Here is a 13,427-nt window from a genome sequence, read left to right as displayed (position 1 = left end):
GAAAACTGCGTCTATACATGCGAACAAAATATACCTCAAAACAGTGACGTGTCACTGCCATAACGACATAGATATTCAAACATACAGTACATATCAGCCAGGATGCTCGTGGTTTTCAAGTGGCCCTTGATATACCAGGTGTTCCTTCTCTTTATGTCCAAGAGCTAAAACGGTAGTAGTGTTATTATTATTTTTAGTTTTTTTGTAAATATTTAGGTAGTGAATTAGCTTCAGCGCATACTAGTATCCAGCGGATGAAACTGGAAAGGCTGACACAACTGCCAACATTGAAAATTTCTAAAGCTAATGTGGACAAACTTGTTTGTACCTGCAATATCGAAAGGTTTAAACTGAAAATTGGTGCTGGATTTGGTCAGATGTGTTTTCATAGTCACATGATTTGTAGATTTGACTTTTGTTGTTTTCACTTTATTTTTTGATAACAATGAAGTACCTAACCCACAAAATCTGTTGGCATGATGTACAAATAAAAAAAATGGGAACTATATTTTTGCAGTCTCTTTGATTAGAATCTTACGTTTTCTTTTCTTATTAAAGAAAGAAAAACAAATCCAGGGATTTCAGTGGCCAAGAGCTTATTGCTTTTGTTTTTTGTTCCAGTTGATTTACACCTGCGGAGATAACTATCAACATAGAGGTAGGGTATTCTGGTGTAAAGGTCATACAGTCAGAAGAATAATTTACAGCTCTGATCAAAAGCACAAATTCTTCAGTTCTACGTTGTGACGTCTATGTTTTTACAGTCCGGACCCTTTCTGTTGAACACTACTCAGGGAAGCAGCCTGGATCTCACCCCTGACCCCCAAAAGCACGACATATCCATTCGAGCTAGAGACATGTCAAAAACATGACACATACCTACAGGCAGACAAAAAGATACACAAACAACGAAAAAAAAGGTATAAGACAATGTGGTGTATACCATGGTTAACATTCACTTTTTTTCCTTGCTTGTTTTATATTGTTCCTTGTTTTCTTCCTAATTTATAGTATTTTTTAAAGAAAAATAAGTGGGTTTTGTGCACTAATATTGTCTCAATAAAGTGAAACCGCTGTGAAGCTTGATTTAATTTTTCCTTTTTTTGTGGGCCAAATTTACTAACTGGACCTGGAATCTAACAGGGGCCTGCTTGAGGGTGCCAAATCTGAACAGGAAACAACAGGAATTGCAGATTTTATTTCAAGTCTGCTGTCAAGTGATCACAGTGGCTCCACTGAGAAGATAACAGCATTTACACGAGTGTGATGTTGTCCCATATCTACACAATGAAAGTATCTGACAAACAAACTGTGAAATCCGCTGATGTCCACTATCCTGACATGCAAGGGCTGGTGGCCTTGATCATCATCGAGTCGCATCCCAACATAGAAGCTGATATGAGCGAACTACTGTATCTCCAGATGTGGTTTCCCCCTGTTTTTTAAAGTCTTTGTCTTTATATTGATGCCTGTGTCACTCTACATTGTGTCCTTAAATGTAGATCAAAGATCACATATCCTTAACATTGACAAGCCAGCCATAGGAAAGAGTGAAAATGTTCATATCATTCTGACAGCCCTGTCATTTAAATCTGTAGTTTACACAGCATCCATATGCACACAGAGCACATCTAGCCCTTTCAGGTTAGCGCTGTGCCCCGACAACGTTCACAATGCCTTTTCTTTGTCTGGCTTCCTCTGGGAGCAATGACTTGAGGATCATAGTTGAGTCATGATCCCCGTTCAGGTGGGCTTCTTTCGGCTTGGTGTTTATACATCAGGGGCCGTGATAAAGTGGACACGAGACCTGGATGCTACTGAAAGAAACGAGTACTGCCTGCTCGTAACACAGGGAAGGAAGAAGAACCATGTGTAAATCATGAAATGATTGAAAGTGTGTTGTCCTGTGTGGTGCCTGGGAAGCCTGGAACAAACATGTAAGGACCTTTGGACTGGTCACTGTGTACAACAACACACAACAGAGCACAAGGTTACCATTTAATTCTAACTGCTGCTAATGTATATTTGGCTCCAAAATTAAAAAGGGAATGTGTGGAAATCCCAGGGTTTCCATCTTTTGCTGCCTCTCGACATGTAAAAATGAATCTGAATGCCAAAAAAACAAACATTTTGTTGTACAATTCAGTGGGATGATTTTAAAGGTGAATATTTGTTTTGATATAATGAATAAATGTTTCAGAATTGTATATAATATGAAGAATTTCACTGCAATCATCGGGTTCATTTTATGTCGATGTGTTTTAAAACGAACCTGAGGTTTGATTAGGTTTACAATACGCTTTGATTTGCAGAATGAAAATGCAATGTAGAACTCTGTGTTGATGATTTATAGACATTAGATTATATTTGCATAACACGGTGAATTGATAATGAGTTTCTGGACAGCTGAGTATGAGGTACGCAAAAACATTGCGCAAAAAAAAATGGTTTTAGCAAATGCCCTAACCATTTTTATGTTCTGTATCATTCTGACAGTGTTACAAAATGATCCCAAAATCATGTCATTTACAAATGTGCATAATGATGTAAATATATATACTTCTTTTTTTAGATTCAAATAAAGATGAGTCATTCAAAACCAATGCAAATGAGTCTCCTTCTCCTTATGTCAGCATCAATATGTTTTGACTTGCTTGTTAAAGATAAGTAACCGAGTGCCAATGTGAATGTTTTTTTTCATTATCCGCTTACAATACAAAATCCCAACATCTGTTCTTCTTCCAAAAGCTCTGTACTCTTTTATTCGTTTTCAATTCATTGGTTTCTACATGTACATGAGTAAATCATTGTAGGGCTGAACAGATGTCCCGGGGAAGCAGATCTGTAAGCAGAGGGATCGGCAGGGCAGGTACGAGGACTAGTCAGAATCAGGGTGTTGTTCTTCCTGTAGACTGCACCAGCTGCAGCAGGCCCTGGATAGGCTCCGTCAGGTCATGGTTCGGTATCAGCTGGCTGGCCTGCAGGGCTGTGCTGCCAAATCCCAGTGCCTGCCACACAAACACATACGGAAACAAACACAGCAGCTGCAGCTGTTAGACTCTCCGGGGAGAGTAAAGCTGACTTATATAATAATATCACTGAAAATTGGATTGCAACCTGGTCGGCTTAATTTATCCCACTTAACCTGATGTGGTCGGTTGTAACAGCTAACAACCGAGGATATAAAAGCACTGATTTATACTGTTGATAAAACCATGACCATAGATGGAAACATGCCAGACACAATGTGGAATTAGTTGAGGTTTGCAGTGGCATCCGTGAAATTCCTGCCATTTGTAAACAGCTATGCATTGTGTACGTGTTACTCAATTGTTTGTGTTTTGTGTTATATCCACCCAGAGCTCTCTCAGTAGTGACTACCCAGGCTCCTGTGCGTTCTTGTTGTTGTTCTTTTGTTAACTTGTAGTTCAATAAATCTCATCTGATTTGTAGTAAAGACAATTAGACGGAACAGCAGACTTGTGGCTGGGTGGCACAGAGGTTGAGCAAATGACATTCAGTCACAAATACTCTCTTTACACTCCTTTTCATTCATAATCTCTCAGTCTCCCTCTCCCTGAGATTCCTCTATCAGCTGACTGTGGGCGTTTACTTTATATTAACCAACCAGGTTCTGTACAGTTTCCTGAAGCCAATCACATCGTTGCTGTCAAACTTTTAAAATGTTCTCCTCCTATGCTGCTGTCAGTTGTCATTTCAGCACAATCGGATGTGACCCTCCTCGACTACAGTCACCTCCAGTCAGCTTCACAGTCACGCTCATCTCCACCACCACCAGAATGTAGACTGCAGGGGGATTAGCCTTATCTGACCTCAGCATCACTGCCCCTCTATTATCCTACTTCAGGACAGAGTCCAATCACCAAAGACTTTGCACTGTTTAATTTGTATGCATGTGTAATAAATTATGGTTAAATTCTAATAAAGTATCTCCTGATTGAAATGTTATAGCCGACAACACCCTTCATATTGATAAAGGCGAGCAAATATTGAATATGACTGTGGAGATGAAAGATACAGTTCAATAAGGCCCTCAGGGTTAGTTAGGTACCTTGGCACCGCCCTGGCATGGTGAGCCCTTGTCCTTATTCCTACAGCTGCCAGTTTGCCACTCAAAGCGGGGGTAACTAACTGTGCTATGTTGCTAAACATTTTAACCCTGGAGAAAAGTCCCCATTTTAAAAGAGTTTTGGAACTCTGTGGGTGTGGGTGAAACACAAAAAAAACTCCAAACCACCAGATAGAAACATGACTGTGAAACAATAGAACACATGAACTAGTAGTCTACCTGTCTGGTGTCTGTTTCTATGTTTGCTGGAATGAAGCTACTTGCACTTTGCCATAAGATCTTATCCAATCTTTCAATCTCCACCTACCCGAGACCCACTGAACTTAGACCCCAACAAGGTCTTAAGTGGCTGTGGCAGTCACCTCACTGGGACAGGATGTCTTATTCAATCAGTAGTCTGGACACACACACACACACACACACACACACACACACACACACACACACACACACACACACACACACACACACATACATTCATCCCACATCTATAGAGGTGCAGTTTTCACACACAAGGCTTCCCAAGTATTACAGAGACTGGAGGAAGTCAGATAATCGAGACAGTCAAATCAACTCCTGCTAATTCCCGCCTCATCTTTACGGCTTTACCAATTAGAGATAATCCCATTTTGAGGACGGCCTTCCAAAGTGCGTGCATGAAGGGGAAATTGGGAACTGTGTCACTGTGTCAAACCAAACCTTTAGTGCCACACCTCATCAGGTGACTCACCTTTAGGGAGTCTCCTTTGAGGAACCACAGCATGGCCAGGCATTGGGCCACCAGGGCAATCTGAGCTGAGTCTTTTCTGGAGCAGTTTTGCTCAAACTCCAAGATGGCTTTTAACATTCTCTGGGCTTCGTCTGATTGAAAGTCAAGGATAAAAACAAAGATGCATTTGTTCGTTAGCTTTTACAGTATACTACCCCGGGCATAAGTGCACTGTACATTTGAAGATTGAAACACCTAATTAATTTAATAGTGATCAACATAAAACTCTGGTCTGTCTGCATCTTCTGTATAGTTTGTTCAAGCTTCCACGTCCACTTTTCCTTGGGAAACATCCCAGAAAGCCTTGGAAATTGCATGGCAGCTAACAGGCTTAGAATCATATGTAGGGCAGCAGCTGCGATAGAGGGTAGTGGTGCGGATGCTGGCCAGCCAGAGATGTGTCAGCACTGGTCTCTAGTCAGCCCTAAGCATGCTAGTGTAAATCTGGGGTTTAGCTTTCGGATTGCACAGCAAGACAGCTCAGATAAATATAGGCACTATTGACCTTGTTTTTTTTTTATATATGCAAATGGAGATCCCTGCAAGTAGAGCAAACTATGGATTGGTGATGTAATTGTATGATTCTTTCTGTTTTAATAGTGCGGAAGAATTGGATGGATAGACCAATCCGAAAATGTGTGTATTTTGTTGGGGTTCTATATTTCATTTAAAGTGTGGATATTTGATGACAAGACGCACCAAAAGAGGGCTCCAACACCATGTCAGGATTTTGGACATGGGCTTCGAGGAGTTTGGTCAAACGGCGGTGCCAAGTTTGTGCCACCTATAATATGAACAATATAAGATAAGCCATGCGACACATTAACAAATAACAGATTTGGTCAAATTGCCTGATGCCTCATCCCATCAGTTTTATTTTACCTGAGAGTACATGGAACGAGCAGTGGGCATCTCCCCCCGTTTGTCAAACACATCCGCCATGAGAAAATAGCCACCACAGGTGACTGTGCTATCGAGACCATATTCCTCACTGGCAAAGTATATCTGAAAAGAAATCGGAGAAATAGTTTTTTTACGCTGTATTATTATTATATGGAGTTTTCATATAGATTTCTAATGTTGGTGTGGCGTACATGAAACAAAAGGAACAAAATAGTGCACATCCTGAGTGATCAACAATGTCCACCATGATGCTGTTCTGATCTCACTCAGATTTAAGAAATATTTACACGCTGCAAGACACAAGTTGATATGATGGACAGAGCACAGGAAATTGTGCAGAGTTGTGGCTATAATTTTACTTCTCACAATACAATAAAAAGTAACTGAACAGTTGAAAATACTTAATGTACTCAAGCCATTTCTGGCGAGTGAGTTACTTATGACACATACATCATTTGCAAAGTGAAACAGAGCTGCTTCCAGGTTTCCAGTCGCTGTGTGGAGGCGGCCCATGCTCCTGTGCAGCTGGTGGTGGACTGAGTGTTCTGGGCTCTTCAGCCCCGCCCACTCTGCCAGTGACAGGAGCTCTGCTACTTGGGAGAGATTACTCAAACCTGGAAAGTACAAATACACACATTAAATATCATATTGGGGAAGGAGAAAGGAAACAATCTGAGTCGAGAGACCATTTTGTGCTCTTTCCTCACCCATGTTGGCCTCAGCCAGTAGCAGATAGGCGGGGACCATTTGGACCGTACTGGGGCCATAGACATCCTTGGAGCAGCGCATGCAGAACTGGGCGGCAGGCAGAGCCTCCTGGTGTTTCCCCTCAGACAGCTTGCTCTGAGCCACCGACCTACAAATCTCAATCAGCTCCAACTAAGCACCAAACCAAAACCAAAGTACTCGTCAGGTTGTTTTTACCCTTCATTCATTTGTAAACCACTCTTTTTACTGACAGCAATCACAGGAATATTCCATATAAGCTTGAATATCACTCTTATAACATCCAGACATTGATCACTGAAGATGGTACCCGCTCTGGAAACAGTAACAACCAAACTAAGAAGCAAAACATTTTTTTTAGTAGTTGCCTGCACTTGTGTTAGTCACAGCACAAACTCCTGCTTAGATAAAAGACTCAAAGGGGTAGAACTGAGAGTAAAAAAGTGTCAAGTGCAGGAAGGTCCTCTCTCTTCTTCCTCCTCGTCAACTAAAACCTTGTTATCCCTCTACCCTTATCTTTTCTGTGTTTCATGACATTTTCACACAGCTTATAAAGTACTAGCAAAGATCCAAGGTTCTTGTGTTTTACCATTACTGTTTCCTGAGAGATAACACAGTCTGCGTCAGAAATTGTGAGAATCAATGCTGTTTTGTTGTTGTTATTAAACTATTAAATTAAAGTTAATTATACCATTTCATTGTATGATCCAGGTTTGGATTTTGTATTTTAATAAAATAATATTATGACAGCTAAAACTAAAAACCTGGAAGTGAAACACAAGGACATTTGAAAAGATATGATGGATCGGAAACAGACTTAGAAAATTAAAAAAAGGTCCTGGAGTTTTTAGACTCCATGTTATTCTTTGGATTTTCCTTGACAGTGAGAGACGTATATACTAGACTCAGACTCAACACAAGATGTCTGTGTGTGTGTGCATGTGCTCCCAATGCATCACAGAGATCCTCACCTTAGCAAGCTCTGTTTCATTGTGGCCTGTCTGGTGGAGGCTAACGAGTGTTGAGGTGCGAATGGGAACAAGCAACTGACAGATTCTCTCATGGATCCCCACCCAGTCCGCCTGCTGGTGCTCTGCATTACTGAGGAATACACAAGATGTGTTTTAAATGACTGCAACTTCAAGTCGTGTTTTCCCTAACTGACTCCTCTCCAGCACACTTCTGTGGAAACTGTCTTGGTTTTCCTTGCAGTTTTTTTTCTACTGAAGAGAATGTGGGTTCGCGCCAGTGTATTTATGTTTCTGGCCTTGAGACAGAGGCAGCGAGCAGGCTGTGATCTGGCCACATCACATCAACAGTGTATGCGCGTGTGTGCATGGGAGTGCACAGACACACAAATAAAGGGTTCTTCTCAGGTCGTGGGGCAAGTATATTTTATTTTCTTGTCTCCGCTGCTCTCTCTCTCTCTCTTTCTCTCTCTCTCTCTCTCTCTCTCTCTCTCTCTCTCTCTCTCTCGTCAGCACAGACATATTAGTCTAAATACTAGAAAACCAGCAGCCTGATAATATGATATGGCAGTATAGTTCTTAACTAGCAAAGCTATCGTATTTGCTTCAGTTCTTATAAATACTCAGGGTTTCTCCCGTTTATGTCTTGTTTCGAGGTATAACATGTTTAATCTAACTCAAGAAATGTGCCAGACGTGTAGTTAATTTTGATGGCTGAGAGGGAAGCGAGCACAAGGCGTGTCTGTAATCTCCTCTAAGGAGACTGGGTTTAGAAGAGTATCATCCCTCCACATAAATCCCTGCAGGGAGGGACGTCACCACGTGCTCCTCCTCACTCCCCATGCCGCGCCAATAAGGGTTTCACGAGCACCATCTTATGGTCTGTAATTGACTCTGAAGAGATGCCCACCTCTGTCATAAGGTGTTGTTGATTCTTTCAAAAAGTTGATGTGAACATAATTAAAATGATCGAACAGACGTAATGTACGGCCTTCCAGTCAAGTGAACAAAAAAACGTTTTTGGTAATTATATTTCCAGCTGTTCCGCTCCCTCCTGACGACACTGTCACGTGATCGTTCTTCACGCCGACGTGTTACGTGCGTGGGGTTTGTGCCGTGAAACAACGTGGCCAACACTGCCCCCTAACGTCCACACCGCAGACTTGTGGTTTCAACAAGCGCACACAAAAAGACCTTGTGGTATTTTGAAAAGTATGCTCTCACAAACTAACCTTAGGGCTACGAACAGCCCAACCCGAGCTTAGCTTACCAGTAGAAGGTGACCCGACACCCGGCGCATTGCAGGCGCGCCGCTCCTTGACAAAGTTCACACGACGTGTCCTTTCCTCTGGGCAGGGCGAGAGGAACCACCTCTAAGGCCGCCTCACAAGCACGAGCCTCGGCTTGCATTGTCACAAGTCAGCCTGCTCGAAGTGGGCCAGCACGCGTCCAGTGTTATGCTAGTTGTTCAACAGGATTAGCTAATGAAGCTAATGAAGCAAATGAAGCGAATGCCACCTGTTGGGGAAACTCACAGTTTACGGTCGCTATGGCAACTATTCTTTTTCTACGTTACTAAAGGTGGGAGACACGTGCGCGCACAGACACAATAAACACTGTAGTCTATATGGTGCATATAAAGGAGGATACATGTCTTATTTACAGCTTTATCTGGTATCACATGTGCATTTTAATTAATGTATTATCACAAATGAAAACAACAGTGGATACTGTAGATAACACACACATTCTGTTTATTTGTGTGATATTTATTTAAAGCAGCTACTGGATATATTCTTAATAGCTTTAGGTACAAACATATATACATTTTCAGCTTGCTCTATAGCAGGGGTCTCAAACTCAATTTTGCTTGGGGCCACCGCTGGTATTGCGATCTCATCGGAGGGCCACACAGAAAGCGCACTTTTTTTTTTTACATTCAGAATCAAGGTCACAGTGAAACCCTGATCCAGGTCACAGTGAAACCCTGATCCAGGTCAAAGTATAGAAACCCTGATCCAGGTCACAGTGAAACCCTGATCCAGGTCACAGTATAGAAACCCTGATCCAGGTCACAGTGAAACCCTGATCCAGGTCACAGTAGAAACCCTGAGAACAGCTTCATGATAGGCATCACTAAGCCTGGACCTGTACTTGCATTTATTAAAGTTCATAGTGAAGAAAGTTTTTTCACAGATATGTGCTTCCAAAAAGGTACATTACCCGACTGATCACTTTTGTCTGCTCAGGGAAGGATGCAGGCAATTCTCTCAGAAATGGTCCATCATGTCTGGTTTAGCTTTTAGATCACTGTTGCAAGTCCATAAGTTCCATTTGCAACAGACTCGGGACTGAGAATTGACTTCGTACTACAGATCAAGCTTCATGGGGTGTGTGCACATGAAACAAAGCCTAATGATCATGGCGTAGGCATTCGTGACTCGTGCAATAAAACATTTCTGATTAACAACAAGTCAATTTATTTATTTTTTCCATAACAAATAAACAACCCAAAAAAACATAGTTGTTTTCCATTTTCTGGTCATTCTTTCTTACGCAAGTGGATGTATATGACCCCGCTACACAGCAACAAGGGGACACACACCCAGGCCAGGATGAAGCAGTAGCCAAAGTGTCCGGATGTCAGTTCTCTGGAGTCCTGAAGGATTTCCTTTTTGTGTAATGTGTAAATGAGAGCTGCAGAAAAGGCGGACAGCCCTAGAAAAAAAAGAACCAAGTAGATGTTGGTTTTAGGAGCAGAATAGAGTGGTAGCAACCCTCTGCTCACCTGTACTGTTGGGCAAAACAACATGAACATACTAACTTGTATTTCTGATATTTCCCAGAAACAATGATATCTGCAAGCGACGCATCTGTGGAGGTTTTTGCGTAACTCATTCCATTTAGACTAAAAAATAGAGGCATATTTAATTGCATGGTTTGCCATAACAGGCACATTGGAGATCATAATGAGCCTCAGATGTATACCTTATCCACCATATTACACAGGTTTGAACCAATTTAGCCATCACGAAAAGTAATCTAAAAATACAGCGACTGTACTTAAGGATTATACCATGATATAAATGAATCTAAACCTAAAATGTAGCGTATTTGCTAAATCCAAGCAAGCGATAGCCTTTTCAAATGGTATCATCATACTGAGACATGTCGGCGGGACATTGTTTCACTCCACTGTTACCTGCAAAGACTTGACACATCCCAGTGAAGTAGAAGAGTCCACCCTTAGACATGGTGAATAGTTGACCCAGGAACACCAAGAAGGACACAGAGGAGAAGACCACTGAGAGAACCATCAGGACCTGCACTGCCTTAAGCCAATCTGAGAAAAGGAAAACATTCCGACATCTAAAAAACTGTCATAGTTCGAAGATATTACCTTTGGGAGGGAAATGTCTGTTTGTAGAGATAATGAAAAATACATTGTTGCTCACCAGTTTCTTTGGAGGATGCACACAACCAGGTTCCTGTGAAGTTGTCAAACCTGCAGTTGTACCATAGGTCAGAGTTCTCCATGCCATCCCACACCCACCAGGACTTTAAAGAGAGACGAGACATGGTACATACAGCTGATAAGTTACACATACAGCTGAATGTGTTGTGCACGATTGTTCGCTGTCCTTAATATGACTACTACCTTTTCCATAGTTGCAATGAACATAATTGCCAGTGTGATGAGATGCAGCAGGGTCACAAACATAAGCAGGTATGCCATTTTCAACACCCTGCCAAAAACAAACAAAACTGTTTAAACGTAGGCTTCCTGTGCAACTGCATCCAACATAACTGTGAGCAAGGAAAGAGCATGCAACCAATTTATTATGTTTGCAGGTTCCACAGTGAAAATCAGTGTGAGGGAACGTTCTTGCTTTTGCCTTGACACATAAAATGGAAAATCTGAGAAGCTGAACAGAGTATACTCTGTTATATAACACCACGCTTCCAAACAGAGTGCAATGAGTTATTTCTGAAACTCCTCTTTGACTGGGCTGTGTGTCGCCATCGTACAGCAAACCACAGAGAACTTGGGAGGGACTTGAAATCTAAACGGTACCAAAATATTTACCCCATTAATCCCCTTCTGAATGGCTGGTTTCTAAATTGGGTATAAGGTATACAGTCTGTAATTCAACTTACATTTGGATTTCATTAAAGCTGGGAATTATAGTTTGAGGAAAGCCTGTGACTTTACAAAGCTATTTGAAATTGCACCTATACAGTAAGCCTAGTGCATAATCAAACGTCTAAGAGGCTATCAAAGCTGTAGTGACAATAATTGCAGTTCACAATAAGGAGACATGCAGCGAGAGAGAAACAGGAGGAAAAAAAGACAGAAATTAGAATTAGTAGATCTTTATCTGTAGGAGAGGTCCATTTGGGTGGGCGGTGGTCACAATATGGTCAAATGATGTCATTACACTAGATTTCTTCCATCACATGAAAGTCAATGAAAGGTAAACATGAAGTGAAAATGGGTTAAAAACAAAGCCAATGGTTAAACAAAAAATGCAAGAATCAAATAAAAATAGACCAATACCACAGATTGAATGAGTAACATACTTTTTTCTGTGGCAGAATTATAAAAAAAAGGCTATGGCACACAAAATGTGTGATAGTGAAAACATATGTCTTTTGACGGCATGATTTTCTTGCTTCCTGTTACTTTCAGAACTTGTGATTTTAGAAGATGTGAATAATCACTATAACAACATCTTTGTTTTACAATCAACTGGAACCAGATTTAACAAGGTGTTTGCTAAAATCATATAAAAAGTCGAGCGTCCATCTACTTACCCTGGGTATTGCTTGTCTTTCAGGTCTCAGGAGCTGCGTAGAAGCAGCTTCACCACTCTACAACGTTTTGTCCCTCTTGGTGGTCCTACCCTTTCCAGCCATACCACACCCCCTTATTTTTTCAGTCACTTCATCCAAACTTTCCAAGAACGCCCATTTCCTCTGTGCAGAACAGAGCTCTCTTTTACTGTGCGTTGTAATTGCTCAGGTCAACATCACCCTCAAAAAAGACTCAAATGGGACCCACCCATGGGCTGTGGAGGCACATAAAACCACAGGGAAAAGCCTCCTCTGTAAACAGTCCACTTTGGCAGTCTTTTTGGCATGATGATCATTCCGCCATCTCACGTCCATTCATGATTTCAGTCTTGGTAGGGCACATGAAAAATAAACACACAGCTTCAACATAACACATTTCTACACCAGAACATAATGAGTATTAACTGAGAGTGCACACACAAAACATCTGGGTGGGGGAGACCATGTACACATGCCTGAGTTAATGTACTCAGGCCAGTGGAGGCCAAAGCAAAACAACAAATCATGAAGTTTCAAAACACCAAGTATACATTTTTGAAGGAATCATGTACTTGAAAAGGTTAATGTGAACGCTATTATCCCTCAATTGAGTCTATACATTTAATTTTATATTGTGTATGTATAAATGCTGCTGTAGCGAATATAGGGATTAATGTGGGATTAATACAGTTTATATCTATCTATCTATCTAAATAACTTATAAATAGCATTGGGTGATTGGAAGTAAAATCATTGACAACATTCATTACACAAACGTTAATTCTGATATTTCCCCTCCCCGTAGAAAAAGACTCATGTTTATTCGTCGCCCCCTGGTGTTTACACCCATAGATTCATATGGCTCTATGGACATGCTTCATCAAAAGCGATGCCAATTAACTCACCGAGAACAGTGAATAACGCATGATATTGATAAAGACTGATCTCTTTTGGATTACTCCCTTGGTGCCAAGGACGAAACCATTCTTGAAGATTGTCTAATTCCCATTATGCTGGTCCATGCAGAGGGTCCAGGTCAAGACCCGGGTCGACCCTATCCCGGTTAGAAATCGTTAGTGTTCAGACTCGCGGCAAATTGCAAAACTGCCATCTACAACGACAATATTCCCAGGATATT

General features: G+C 41.3%; 2 protein-coding genes across 3 annotated transcripts; both read right to left on the bottom strand.

The window, feature by feature from the left end:
• Positions 1-2,878: 2,878 nt before the first annotated feature.
• zmynd12 (zinc finger, MYND-type containing 12) lies at positions 2,879-8,866 on the bottom strand (the record flags this gene model as incomplete). The annotated part of the gene is given in 9 exon segments (XM_079225829.1): positions 2,879-2,912; positions 2,914-3,008; positions 4,821-4,951; positions 5,559-5,643; positions 5,742-5,864; positions 6,213-6,376; positions 6,470-6,641; positions 7,460-7,589; positions 8,727-8,866. Coding segments are annotated over 9 exon segments (1,074 nt in total).
• Positions 8,867-9,224: 358 nt separating this feature from the next.
• On the bottom strand, positions 9,225-12,336 carry LOC306743786 (epithelial membrane protein 3-like). Of its 2 annotated transcripts, XM_079226344.1 has the most exons (5): positions 12,272-12,336; positions 11,115-11,202; positions 10,912-11,014; positions 10,659-10,799; positions 9,225-10,174 (listed from the first exon to the last, which is right to left on the bottom strand). In XM_079226344.1, exons 2-5 carry the CDS (start codon positions 11,190-11,192, stop codon positions 9,999-10,001), a joined length of 498 nt encoding a protein of 165 aa, XP_079082470.1. In that variant the 5' UTR covers positions 11,193-11,202; positions 12,272-12,336; the 3' UTR covers positions 9,225-9,998. The 2 variants fall into 2 exon arrangements, with proteins under 2 accessions (XP_079082470.1, XP_079082471.1); XM_079226345.1 differs by lacking the exon at positions 12,272-12,336 and having other exon boundaries at positions 11,115-11,253.
• Between the last annotated feature and the right edge of the window lie 1,091 nt (positions 12,337-13,427).

This window comes from Taurulus bubalis (assembly GCF_910589615.1).
Source record: "Taurulus bubalis genome assembly, chromosome: 11".
NCBI lineage: Eukaryota > Metazoa > Chordata > Actinopteri > Perciformes > Cottidae > Taurulus > Taurulus bubalis.
The sequence above is the reverse complement of the archived record's forward strand: the minus strand, read 5'-3'. Positions and strand labels throughout refer to the sequence as shown.

Excerpts from the sequence above, each read along its gene's own strand:
- LOC306743786 (XM_079226344.1), bottom strand. The coding sequence starts at position 11,192 with ATGGCATACCTGCTTATGTTTGTGACCCTGCTGCATCTCATCACACTG. Across the intron at positions 11,015-11,114 it reads TCATTGCAACTATGGAAAAG|TCCTGGTGGGTGTGGGATGG; the intron begins GTAGTAGTCATA and ends CTCTCTTTAAAG. Across the intron at positions 10,175-10,658 it reads GATGTGTCAAGTCTTTGCAG|GGCTGTCCGCCTTTTCTGCA; the intron begins GTAACAGTGGAG and ends TTTTTTTTCTAG.